We start from the raw sequence: 13,343 nt of genomic DNA, 5'->3' as shown, positions 1-13,343 counted from the left end.
ATAATTTGTTTTCCTTTATATAAAACCATGAAAATATAAGTTTATTTCTAATGGACAGTAGGGAATTATTGAAATTGTTCTTTAAATAGTTTCCCATTTATTTGTAAGAACTCAGATTATTATTGGTCCCTGATAAATAATTACTTCATTTTGAGCCCATGAATTCACTGATTGTCTTGGCATGTCTAACTTTTACATGACTAACTTATTTATACATTTTAAATGTATAGCATACATGAAGACAGGGTCCTGTCCAATATTTCCATTAATAAAAGTGCTTGCCTCTGAAGCTCGAGGACCTTAATTTATGACCTCGAACAATGTGTGAGGAAGTAGAGAATAAATTACAAAAAGATCCTCTGACATTCGCGCACATGTATGCACAGTCAACTCCTCCTGCCTCACATACGTACACATTAATAATAAATAAAATAAAATGTAAAATATCCCAACGGTAATCAGGCAGATAACTGCTTTCTGGTATACCCTTTAAAAATTGTTGTTGGATGTTTAATATTAATAAGAATATAAACCCTTATAATGAGGCAGGTGGAATGGATAGGTTGATTAATCTATTTTTCAATTTTCTTCCTTTTGTTCTTTTCTCAAATTTAGGCTAGTATTGTTCCAATGAGTTCTAATCACACCAGTTCTTATGAAAAAGTGTACAAACATTTCAGATTGTTAAAGCTAGAATGTTTTATGCTTTATCTCAAAACTCTGTCACTGTTGCCAAGACACCTACAGAATGGAAGGATATTTTTAACCATTTGACCTTATTTCTAAGAACGGGTACAATTCATAAAGAAACACACACTCAAATGTACGCACACACACATACAGATGCACACCAGAAACCGTGATTAAAAATCCCACACAAATATTAAGCGTCATTAAGCACAAAAGCATTCAAAATAAGATTATTTGTTTTGAACGATGAAATAAAAATGAACCTTTAAACTTCACCCACATTAATTATAAATGTAAGACAGCGGTGGTTAAGGGCTACTGGGGGGAGGTTGATTGACCCCACTGAACTCTTGCATGTTTCGAAAGGAATGCAGAGTGCATAGTTTGTTACACTGGCAGATTTACAAATCCATTCACCTCCCACTTTTCAGGACATAAATTATAGAAGATTATGACCTACTCTATTTGTTAGCCTGAGATAATAAAGTGTGCTAGATATGGACATTGTTCCTGTCCCTCTTCTTAAAATCACATGAAAATACTGGGTAAATCAGCATGTGATGATGAGCATGCGTGCATGTCTGTGTTCACGTGTGTGCATGCGTGAATGCATGCGTGCATGTATGTTGTAGTAATTATCTTAAAATCCCTGCCTTAGACCATCTATGTTCCTGGATGGAAGCCACACCCACCACCTTTATAGTTACAATAAGCCTTGAGCAGCACAAGAGCTATGAGCTGCCTACCCTCCATGCTGTTAGAGTCTACTTTGCTATTGATAACCCCAAGATATTACTTAGTGCTTGCTGTGTTTCATCTGGGCTGCTCTTAACTCCAATTGGACAGCCCCCAGGGCCATGGTTTTATGACTCACCTAACCTCTAACAGCTTCTCCTTTTTCCTCTCCTGCACCCTCTTCTACTCATGGTTCTCTCCAACTCTCATACCAGCAAAATATAAGCCCCACCTATGTTTCTTCTGCCCAGCTATTGGCTGTTAACATCTTTATGAACCAATCAGAAATAACACAGATGCGGTGTCACGGGGACTAGATGCAAATTCCAGGTCTTGGGGGCTCACAGCCTAAAAATAATGAACAAAAGGCAAACCTCAATATGTGGTGAGTGTGTGGGGGTGGGGGTGGGGGGCACATGGCATAGCTAATGTGGAAGTCAGACGCTTGAGTCAGTTCTCTTCTTTCACAGAGTCACAAGCTTGGCAGCACATGCCTTTCCTACTGAGCCATCTTGCTAACTCCATAAGGGCATTTTAAAGGGATTGGGTGCTGTAGAGATAGATCAGTGGTTAAGAACACTGGCTATTCTTGGATAAAAATCAGGTTCACTGCCTAGTCACCCACACAGCGCTTGCGGAAACAGAAAACCTGGCATCCACACTGGGCTTCATCACTTAATTGGGTAAGCAACAATTAAGTTAAATTAGTTACGATCTGGATTTAGTTTCCCTTCCTGTAAACACAGCCGGTAATGTCTACCATTTCTTCTTACCTGTGACAATGCTCAGAGATTTGACTGTGAAGCCTTGTCCAAGAGCTCATGCTTTTTCCAGCCGACATAGCGCAGCAGAGGCAGCCCCAATATTCCCTTTACTCCTTGGCTCTCAGTCTACTTAAGCCCTATAATTCACTTTTCTAAATCTTGCTTGGATCTCTTTTCCTCATATCCCACATCCTATTAGCAGTATCGTTATTTTTATGTCACTCAAAGACACCTTGTGTCTGAGATGCCAGAACAATCTGTATCAAAACCCAGGGTGCCCAGGCTCTCTTCCTATCAAGCAACGCCCCCTGCCTCCTGAGCTGTGCACTCCCTAGAGGCTCCCAAAGGATCTGGAAGATTTTTTCCCCACCATGCTATTCTCTGTTGATGTATCTCTCTGGGATTCACTGCTCATGCTCACCATTGTTCGTCCCCAGTCCTTTTCTCATCTCGCGCTTTTTCGTTGCAATTACCTCTCTGTTGCCAAAAATCTACCTCCTATTAAATTATCAAGAATGATAAGGGCTGGCAAGAAGACTAAGTGGCCAAAGGAATATCTGTATGCAATGCCTGGCTACCTGAGTTCCATCTCTGGGTCCCATATACACTAGTCCTAGCATACCCTTACACTACACACAAACGCAATAAAATAAAAAACATAGAATTCATTCAAGACATGACTAGTAGGTCCAGATGATGTTCTCTCCTGTACATCCTTTTCCACATTAAAAATTATTACTTATCCTTTTCCAAATTAAAAAATGAAGAGCTTGAAGGGGCTTATGTACAATCCAAGTAACCAGAGAAATGCAAAAGACTCCATGGAAACTTGACCTCATAGGTCTTATCCTAGTAAGAGCACCAGTGGAAGATAAGACTGAACCCCCAGGAACATTGTTGGGGGAGGGCGGTAATGGGGGAGGGTGGGGAGGAACACCATAGCTGTTGAAACAACATGAAAATATAAGAAATTCAAGTTAATAAAAAAAAAAAAAAAAAAAAGAAATGCAAATTCCTAAATTGGTCTTTCTAGCAGTGAAGATAGTACCAGGCACATTCGCTACAGCTGTTGAAAACATGAAAATGAATTCCCACTCTTATTTCTATCCTATTCAATTAATTATCTGGACCTACATTGCTCCATAAGGCCAAAATCATCTGCTATTGGAAAATCATCAATTTTAAACAATAATAAATTAGAACACCCACAAACAACATCAATTTGATTACTAACATCATCAATCCATTGCACTTAGCACGTCAAAGACAATCTCACGCATCTGCATCGTAAGAGAGGTCATTCCTTGAAGTCTTCCCCTTCTATTTGTAGTTGAAAGACATATTATACTGATTTTCATGGTAATAAAAATTAATGTTTTACAGTCTTTAATTTGAATGGCAACATTCATTTTAGTGAAAAGTAAATGAAAAATTAATTGAAAAAATATGACAAGGAGCATGTGGGGGAATATATCATGAAATAAAGTAAAAATAGAAGCATCCTGGGACCTGAGCCTGAGCATTATAACCAAGATTGCATATTAGGCATGAAACAATAATCATAATCTCTGCTTGATATGAGTATAGTATAAATATGCTATTACATATAATGGCAGTTATTACTGAAACATTATTCTTAAGAGATTGCTTTACAATATTTTACCATTTTCTGTAAAATCTGACTAGGTTATCAATGCACAAAATTAGACAAATAACAATTAAATCCCAGCCCGTCGGCATTTCTAGAGTTTTAGATTTCTGTCCATTAGAAGTCTGGATTTGCTCTCGGGTGCAACAATTAATAATGTGTAGACGGGCCCAGACACTGTGTTTGTGATTTATTGCCCTTTCTTTCTCTGCAGAGCTGGTTCCCCTACATTTCCTTGTGGGTCTCGTTTCCTAAGATCATTGTCATTTCTTCTCAGATATGAATTTTAATGTTATTAACTTGCCCCTTAAACTGTGGCCATGAGCAAAGAAAACAAATACCTCCTAAATTCTTTCAGCACAATATGTCTTGTCCTTAGATTGACTGATGTGATTTCTTTCTGGTCTACTGAGGAGATTTGCATAGTAATCAGCAATCAGTGTTAAAGCCTCCAATTCAGCTCTGCTTGCCCAGCAGCCTATCCACTATCCAAGCCTTTAAATGCTTTAAAATCATTTTTGTTGGATATTATTCTCAATAAAACTCTGAAATAGGTCAGTGTTAAACTCATAAATCTGAGCTTGTCAATGATTCTACATTATTAAGGTTTTGGGTCTCTTCAACAAAACAGAAATTGGGGATAGAGTAATTAACTGAAGGCCTTATAGAAGTGGCAGATAGTTCCACAAGAATCTGTAAGGTAATGCTGAGGGACCAAAGTTTAGAACAAAATTCTCTTGATAGTGTTAGGGTATGCTGATCCAAACTCAGAAACCCTAGAATATTCCATGTATGGATTCTGAATGCAGAAAAATATTTACAAAGTCTAGCACATGCTGATGGGTACTTAAGTTCATTTACCTTAGACACACACAACACACACACACATACACACATACATACACACACAAACACTCACACACACACATGCACACATACTGCACACATGCACACACACTTACAACACATGCACATAAACTCACAACACACATACATACACCCACACAAACACACACACTGTACACATGCACACACATACTGCACACTTGCACACACGCTTACAACACATGCACATATACTCACAACAGATACACACTGCACACATGCACACATACTTACAACACATGTACATATATTACAACACACATATACACGCAGCCCACACTACAGACAGAGAAAGAAAAAGCTCATCTCTTTTACTAGGCTTGACATTCCCATCTCTGTCTACTTGGTTCTGATCCCCATTAGTTTTCTTGTAACTTGCTATAATAGCTCTGGAAATAGGCTTCTTTCCATCCCTCCTTGTACTTAGTTCTCATTGTACTCATCCAGTACAATGTTGCCAGAATAATCTCCATAAACCACCAAGTTAGTGGCAGCTTTATCATACCTAACTGTAGTGAGCATTACTCAAAGTCTTAAAATGCCCTAAAGCTTTCCCTGAAAATCTCCAACCTGGGCATGTACGCTCTTGGATATATGTGCAAAGTAGACTGAATCCTCTGGTTTATTCATTCTCCTCTTCCTCATTGGAAGTCTTTGTTTCCCTTCTATACTCATCTCTGGAACCAACTTCTCTGTAGAATGTTCTTAAAGAAGCCCCTCTGTCCCTTGGCCATTATCTCTTTCCATCCAGCTTACTTCCCCATGTATCACTTACAGGATCAGACAAGTTTCCTGTTCTGCTGGACTGGGCTGAAGGCACTCATTTGTTCTACAATAATAATCCAGAGACAGAATCTTCAACAAGTATTTGGGAAATAATTCCTATGCACACAGGAACAACAAGGTATTTTTCAAATGTTCTGAAGTCGCTCCCACTTTACAACGGTCAGTGCTCCTGAGACTGATGTCTTCCTCTGTCTGAGGTAAAGGCCATTCACAGTGCCTAGCAAGAGATTCCCGAAAAAAACTGACAATCCTACAATTCCCTCCTTCCTCTAAGTCCTGAGATTACTCTAATATCGGTAACTTTTTCTAATTTGAACTCTTACTGTTTTAGCATAGGAACATGTAAATGTCTGTATTTGTAATAGGAAGACTTTCAGGGTCTTGAGCTATGGCTCAGCAGAGAGGAGCCCTTGCTGACTTTGCAAAGGAAAGAGAGTCAGGCTCCAAGCACCCACATAGCAACTTTGAAGGATTGGTGTTTCTAGCTCCATGAGATTCAACACACTCTTCTCACTTACATGGGCACTGCATGCAGGTAGTACATGTATATACATGCTGGCATTCACACATACATGTAAAAATAATTCAACGAAAAGAATCATTCATACTCTATCATCTTACAAGGAAGTCTGGAACTGTTGCCAGTTGAATTTGCTTTCTTATCTGCTTCTGAATGAACATGGACCAATTGTTTAAATTTGAGATGTCTAATATGCTAGTTTTTGTTCTTATTGATTTATCTAGTCTCTATCCTTTCAAGACTGGGTCTTACTATATAGCACAAACTAACCTGAACCTCGTGATGCTCCTGCCTCACTCTCCAGAAAGATTTCAGATATATGTCTCCATTTTGTATTCCCACATACAGACTGTAGTAAATTGAAGGGAGGGGGGGAGTAAGTAAGTAAAATAAAGTAATATTTGCTACTTTCCAAAAAGAAAAAAGAATCAAATGCCTCATATTACAAATGTTTTCATTAACATAATTTCTCATGTAACAATGACTAAGAAGGAGAAATAAGAAAAGACTGAACCAAAGATTAATTCCAGATATAACATTCAATAAACATGGATCACATAAAAACAGTTTGCTTTTTGGATCTCTAAATAGCATGAAGAAAGTTGGCACGAATAAGTACCTAAATCAGAAACCAAAAGAGGAGCCAAGAAGAAGGTTGTTTCCAAAAAAATGTCGGTAAAATGTGACTGTACCAGCTATGGTCAATGAAAGAAATAGCAGAGAAACAGAATTCACAGGGAGTCAAAGAGCCAGTACTGGACACAATACCCTCACAGGTTCTGCTTTGGACTGAACTTTGCCCACCTAATAAAATATATTGCATTCAAGAAATTCAAGCTAAAAACCTTGTTTTGAAGCAACAATTGTTATTTTTAATCTAGCAAAAAACTAAAGCACAAACATGATATCTAATAAAAATAGTTCATTATCAAAACCAGCTATGGCATGGATCTTACCCATGACAAAAGGCATTCTCTAAACAAAAAATGACAGCCCAGAGTCATGGTGTCAAGATTACCAATGGTGCTTTGATCCTTAAAGAATCAGGTATGGGTGTCCTGTTAGGTTTAGAATATGAAGGTCCCACAATTCCAAAGAAGATCAAAACCATTCCCCAAGAGCTGCAAATAACTGACATGAAAATAGCATTTAACAATTAATTTCAGACAGTTTTGGAACAGGCAGAGAAAGCTCTGCCACTGGTCATCCCCTTTGTGATATCTGTATTAGAGGGATAAAGATGCTTTTTAAATGCTTAATGTTGAATTAGAAAACCTTTAACTCCATGAAGATGTTATAGTTCTAAAACTGAGATACAGATCCCTAAAGCTTATGGATGCCTAGAACCCCAAAATTCCAATGTAGGATCACATAAGCTGCCCTATTTGTACTCATATGCTGTGTGATTTTCCAGGCTTTATGAAGGCAAGATATTGTAGAATGAAGAAAAAAAGTGTTGTTCTATTCTATAAATTGTATGCAATGCTTCAAATCATGTCACTTATGTGATGTGATCTAACTTTGAACCAACGAAAAATGTATTTGTGCATTTACCAGAGCAAACATGGTAGCTTCGTCTCTCAGGCAATGAGCTTAAGTGTCCTGTGGTATCAAGTGACTTGCCTAAAAGAGGATAAACAGCAAACCCTCGGGCAAGGAGGAGATTTAAACAGTCAATTTCAGAAACAGGGGGCCTTTGCAAATTAAGACATTAATTTAGGCTGAGACACTTTGCTTACAGAATACGGTGTCAAAAGCTAGGTCCATAACAAGATGTTAAAGATATGGATGAATCAATGACATCAAAATGAAGAATGACATAATATTCTCCGCTCTGTCCAAGTGCGGTACCCTCAAAAATACCGTTTCTGACATCCTCTCATATCAGCTGGATAGACCTCAGCGGCACAATTCGATGAGCTTGGCTAAGAGGCTCACAAGCTCACTATCATCAGTAGAATAAAATGAGTCTTTTAAATAAGCACAGCAAATACTTTTAAAATGCTAAAAAATTAATATTAAAGTTTTTAAGTAAAACAACTGAGCATGGAGAGGTTAGAGTTTAGTTTAATTTATTCAGTATAGGTAATATATCTGCAATAGGTTACTGCTCCTCCATTATGCCTTTCTGCACATACTTAATTTACGAATTCCTTCTTGTACACTGACAGCTCACTATTCCCTGCGTATATTTGATCTACAAATTCTAACTTGGGCACTTCGCGGTTCTCTGGCCTCCCTAAAGCCAATTAGGTCTCTAAAGCAAACGGGAGAATTTAATTGAAACTTCTCTGGCCTGTCGCCTATTCAATCTAGGGAAAGGAGGGAGTGATCCTTTTATTGTTCAAAATTGTGAACTGAAACCAAACCTTTCACATTTGCACTTGGGAAATTCCCAGGGAGCTGATCCGTAAGTAGATTATAGAAATGAAATGCATTAAATCAAACGATTCTCTGTATCAGATAATACCCACAGCTCTGAGACATATTTCACTTGGCTCTATTACCCCTGACATAACATTTTGTGAACATACATAATGCATGATTATAAGTTTATTAGTAATGTATGTCTGTGACCAACTTGACCTTTATGACCCACTGACCCACTTGGCGACGGAGTGGAACCTTACCTTGCTTCCATTTTCTCTCCCCTCTCGTTCCATCTTGAGGTCGGAGATTAGAAGATTCTTATACTTGTTTTTCCCATTACTGCCTTGGTCCTCTACCCTGTATTCCGAAGTCAGCTGTGCAGAGCGGGGACTGTCACTCAGGTTCAGTGGCTGCTCTTCCTGCTCCAGCCCCGTTTTGCCATCACTGCTGGAGTCCCCAGGCTCCCTGCCATGTGCTCCCCCGGAAGCAACTGAACTGTGCCCCAGAGTCTCATTGCCATTAGAGCTCTCTGCAGCAGAGTCATCTGTTAGGAAGAAAGATTGATAATTTAAGTAATATGTCAGATCATCTACAACTAGTGTCGACTAAGTTCTGAAAGAAATGTAGCAATGTGCCTCTAATTTTAGTCCTATATGTAATTTAACTAAGGGGTAACCTTGTTCTGAAGCAACAATTGATATTTTTGAATCTAATAAGCACACTAAAGCACAAACGTGATATCAAATAAGAAAAGAAGTTTATATCAACAGCGATCTGAAAGGAAAGTCAAATCTAATGAAGTGAATTAGTTGATTACCAATTGCTTCGCAAATTGATGTGATTTCTCCATTAAGAATATTCAGAAATGTTCCTGTCCAAAGGAAATACAAGGACACAAAAATGGAACAGAGACTAAAGGAAAAGCCATCCAGAGAACACCTCAGGTAAACATCTATTACAGATACTAAACCCCCACACCACACCAACAAGAGCCTGGTATGGCAGTAACCTGAGAGGCTCTACCAGACCTGACCAATACAGATGCAGATACTTTCAGCCAACCGTTGGACCTGAGCATGAGGACCCCAATGGAAGACCTAGGGAAAGAACTGAAGGCGCTGAAGGAGATTGCAACCCCATAGGAAGAATAACAACATCAACTAACTGGACCCCCAGAGCTCCCAGGGACTAAACCACCAACCAAAGACCATATACGGAGGGAGCCTTGGCTCCAGATACATATGTAGCAGAGGATGGCCTTATCTGACATTAAAGGGAAGGGAAGCCCTTGGTCTGGTGGAGGCTTCATGCAAGAGCAGACAGGGATGCTAGAGCAGTGAAGCAAGAGTGGGTGAATGGCCCAAAGATTACACATAGACAGAACAATGGCTCCAGCTGCATATGTAGCAGAGGATGGCTTTGTCAGACACCAATGGGAGGAGAAGCCCTTGGTCCTGCCAAAGCTGGACACTCCCAGTATAGGGGAACGTCAGGGTGGGGAGGCAGGAAGGAATGGGTGAATAGGTGGGGAAGCACCCTCATAGAAAAAGGGGGAGGAGAAGGGGATAGGGGGTTATGGACAGGAAACTGGGAAAGCAGATAACATAAGAAATGTAAATAAAAAATATCCAATTAAAAAAAAAGAGTAGGTGAATATGGGGAGGAGCACCCTCATAGAGGCAAAGGGGAGGGGGAAGAGGGAGATAGTATGGATGTTTGTGGAGGGGTAAATGGGAAAGGGGATAGCATTTGAAATGCAAATGAATAGAATGATTAATAATTTATAAAAAGAACATGCAGACTTGGGGCAATTCATTCATAAATGGCAGCTCCTATCCAGGTGGATACATTGCCACATCTTTGATGAGTATTAAGTATTTATGTAAAGTATATTAAAACCACTCATAATCTTTGTCCCAAGCATTGTACGTGAGGGAGTTTTAGGTGTAGACAATTTTATCTTTTAATCTTTGTGTATAGTTCTGTGAAGCTAAAAATATAATTCTACCAGGGTTGATCTGAATAACAAAAAAATTCAGAAATGGCAAAGATTTACAAAAATAGGAAAGTGAGCTAATTAATGAAATAGTTAAAATATTATAATACATTATATATATCCAGGATGAACATAACATATATCTAATATATTATATACTTAGTAGTTACTCATATTCCATTTTAATATTTGGGGAAATGCACCTCATTAAGTACTGAATAGGAAAGGCTGGCTGGAGTTTGTTTCAGTGTATACAGGAGAGATACATTGATAAAATTTACAAAAAAATGTTATATTATTCCTATGTCAAAATATCATGGACTATGAAGGTTCATAGAGAATAGATCTGCAAAATCACTTCTCTAAGAGTATTAATAAATCGCAACCACAGGAATACAAATGAGTAAGAGAAACAAAATGCAGTGTGATTTTTACACACTTCTGGATATAATAAGAATATGCATTGTTTTGTGGGGTGTAATGGAATAGTTGATGTTTATTGCATTCATAGTAATACACATTGAAACTCTAAAATGATTTGCTTATTTACTTACCCTACAGATCATTTTAGACCTATCCTGAATCCAACACACACACACACACACACACACACACACACACACACACACACACACACACACACTTGGCCTATAAACATTCTGCTTTGATTGAGTTCACGTATAATTAGAGATAGAAAAGTGAGCATAATACAGAGAAATACAGTTGCTATCAAGGACGAGAAGCCAGACTTCTGGTAGTATGGTGACATGATTGAACTCCTAAAGATAGGGAGCATCTGCCAAGTGAAGAGGCTAGGACTTTTCCCAGCAGGACGATCAGCGCGAGCAAAGCAATGGACAGACACCATGGTGAGCATCAGAAAGAAAATGGGAAAAGAAGGAAGGGAACGATAGAACAGGAAGCGATGTATCTGTTGGAGGGCACTCGTCTGGAGTAAAAAGGAACAGTTTACGACTGCTTTGAAAGGTAACAGGAAAAATATCTTCTTAAGTTGTTTAGCTTTACGAGATGATATCTTTCCACGTAGCTCAGGCTTGCCTCAAACTTGGCATCCCGTTTCTATCGTAGCTAAGATAAAGGAGCTCACTAGACTCTAAAATTCCCCCTGAAAGACATTGCACAGATTTTATGAGTACCGGAGAACGAATGGGGTAAAATGAAAGTTTAACGAGGATCAGTTAGCAGAGTCAGAAGCCACCAAAACTGCCGCCTCTGAGGGCAAGGATGGGCAGGGAGAGGAAGAACACAAGAGTGGAGAGGAGAAATGGGAAAGCCAGGCGTCCAGATGAGCACCAGCATCCCAGGAGGAAGGGAAGTAAAGACACATCGCACGAATTTAAATAAAAAAAATTTAAGTCATAATTTAAAGCAGATTTGTGAAAAAGTTAAAACATGATCAAATGGCAGATGATACTGCAGTATACACTATGTTTCCAATCAAAAGCAGTTTCTGTGCAGAGCACACGTATACAGGAGTGTTCAAGAGACAGCTCCCTAACAATGTAACGTCTACGGCCATTTCTTCCAGAAAACAAAGGCAACCTTTTAACAATGAACGCGTAGTATTTTTAAATACAGAATTAAATGGAATGGTCTATAAAAGTAATCTGGAAAAAGATGTACGCGATTTTATTCTAATTGAAGCATTTATGCAAATATGCAGTCGATTATTTTTGTTGTTCCATTTGAGGAGAGTCTGAAGAACACAATGGGCATATTTCAATGTAATAATTTCACTCACAGATACATGATCCAACTTTTCTTCACTAGTATTCCCTAAATATATATTAAGTATTCTGGTTTTTGGTAAGAAAGCTTTACTAATATAGAGTAACGTAAATTTGTGTTACACTTTAAATAAGATCAATAGCTAGCACAAAGCAAATGCAATTTCTTTTATAGTTAAAAATTAAACCTACTATGTTTTCCTTTCATCTGAAATCATGATGTATAGGTAGTACAGAAAAATTATGTATATATTAGGTTGGATGAAAATTACCATTTGAGGAATCTTTTACAAATATTTAATTATAATTTCCATGTAAAATATAAGCAATGTGAGAAATATTTTTAGATGAAGTAGTTCACTCCAGATGTTACCAAGGTAACCAAACTCAATAGCTTTACATATTTGATTCCTAAGTAAATCAATGTGTTTTATAGAACAAGTCAGTAAATTACATTTATTTTTATTCGGTATACATACCTTGTAATCTAAATGGTTAACAGTAACATCTCACGCTAAAATTTTATAAGAATCAAATTTGAAACAAATTTTAGGTATTCCCATTTAAACAATCAATGTAGAGCACTGATTAAACCTTAGAGGATAAATTAACAATTTTTATTCTTTGGCTTCATTCAACCATATTAGCAAATTTATATTCTCCAGTTTATCATAACCAACTCACATCAATTCACTGCTCTCAAGGGGTCGTGTGCCTTCTTACCCAGTGCAGTTGGCTCCATCAACCTTGGCTGCTCGTATGTAGCAAACAGGATGCTACACTGAGAGAAGACTCTTTCTATTGGTGGTGTGTATTGAGGGGAGGGGCTTCAGGTCCTTGCTTTCAGGTTGATGGGTCTTCTCTCAAGGAGTCAATCTGGGTACTACAGCATACCTAGCAGTGGCTGAGAGTGTGGAATGTGGTGACACAATAGTGTAGAATCCCCTGATATGGATGAGCAGAGATTGTTAGATATAACCTATCCTTAGATGAGGTTGATGGAGTGGAATTTGTGTTGTGGAGACTTTCAGCCCTGCTATCTCTGCCCTAGGTCCTGTAGAGGAGGTAGTAATACCCAGGGGAAAGCTATTCATCTCCTTCTTCTTCTTTACTCCCCATTCCAACCAGCAGCTAGTAAGGATCAAGGAGCAATCTGACTACTTGGAAAAATCTCATCACTGTTCTGAGTGGAGGTAATTTT

At 38.4% G+C, this 13,343-nt stretch overlaps 1 protein-coding gene across 1 annotated transcript in view; it reads right to left on the bottom strand.

Annotated features, from left to right (window-relative positions):
- Positions 1–11,262, bottom strand: part of LOC116884936 (nucleolar protein 4-like) — a 126,276-nt gene extending 115,014 nt beyond the window's left edge. The window contains exons 1-2 of the mRNA XM_032886148.1: positions 11,106–11,262; positions 8,659–8,942 (exon numbers count right to left, since the gene is read on the bottom strand). Of these exons, the coding sequence (XP_032742039.1) occupies positions 8,659–8,942; positions 11,106–11,262 (441 nt within the window). The remainder of the gene's footprint in view (positions 1–8,658; positions 8,943–11,105) is intronic.
- Positions 11,263–13,343: the final 2,081 nt, after the last annotated feature.

Source organism: Rattus rattus, chromosome 15 (genome assembly GCF_011064425.1).
Source record: "Rattus rattus isolate New Zealand chromosome 15, Rrattus_CSIRO_v1, whole genome shotgun sequence".
In the NCBI taxonomy this organism is placed as follows: Eukaryota; Metazoa; Chordata; class Mammalia; order Rodentia; family Muridae; genus Rattus; species Rattus rattus.
Note: the sequence above shows the minus strand (reverse complement) of the source record. Positions and strands in the feature narration are given on the sequence as shown.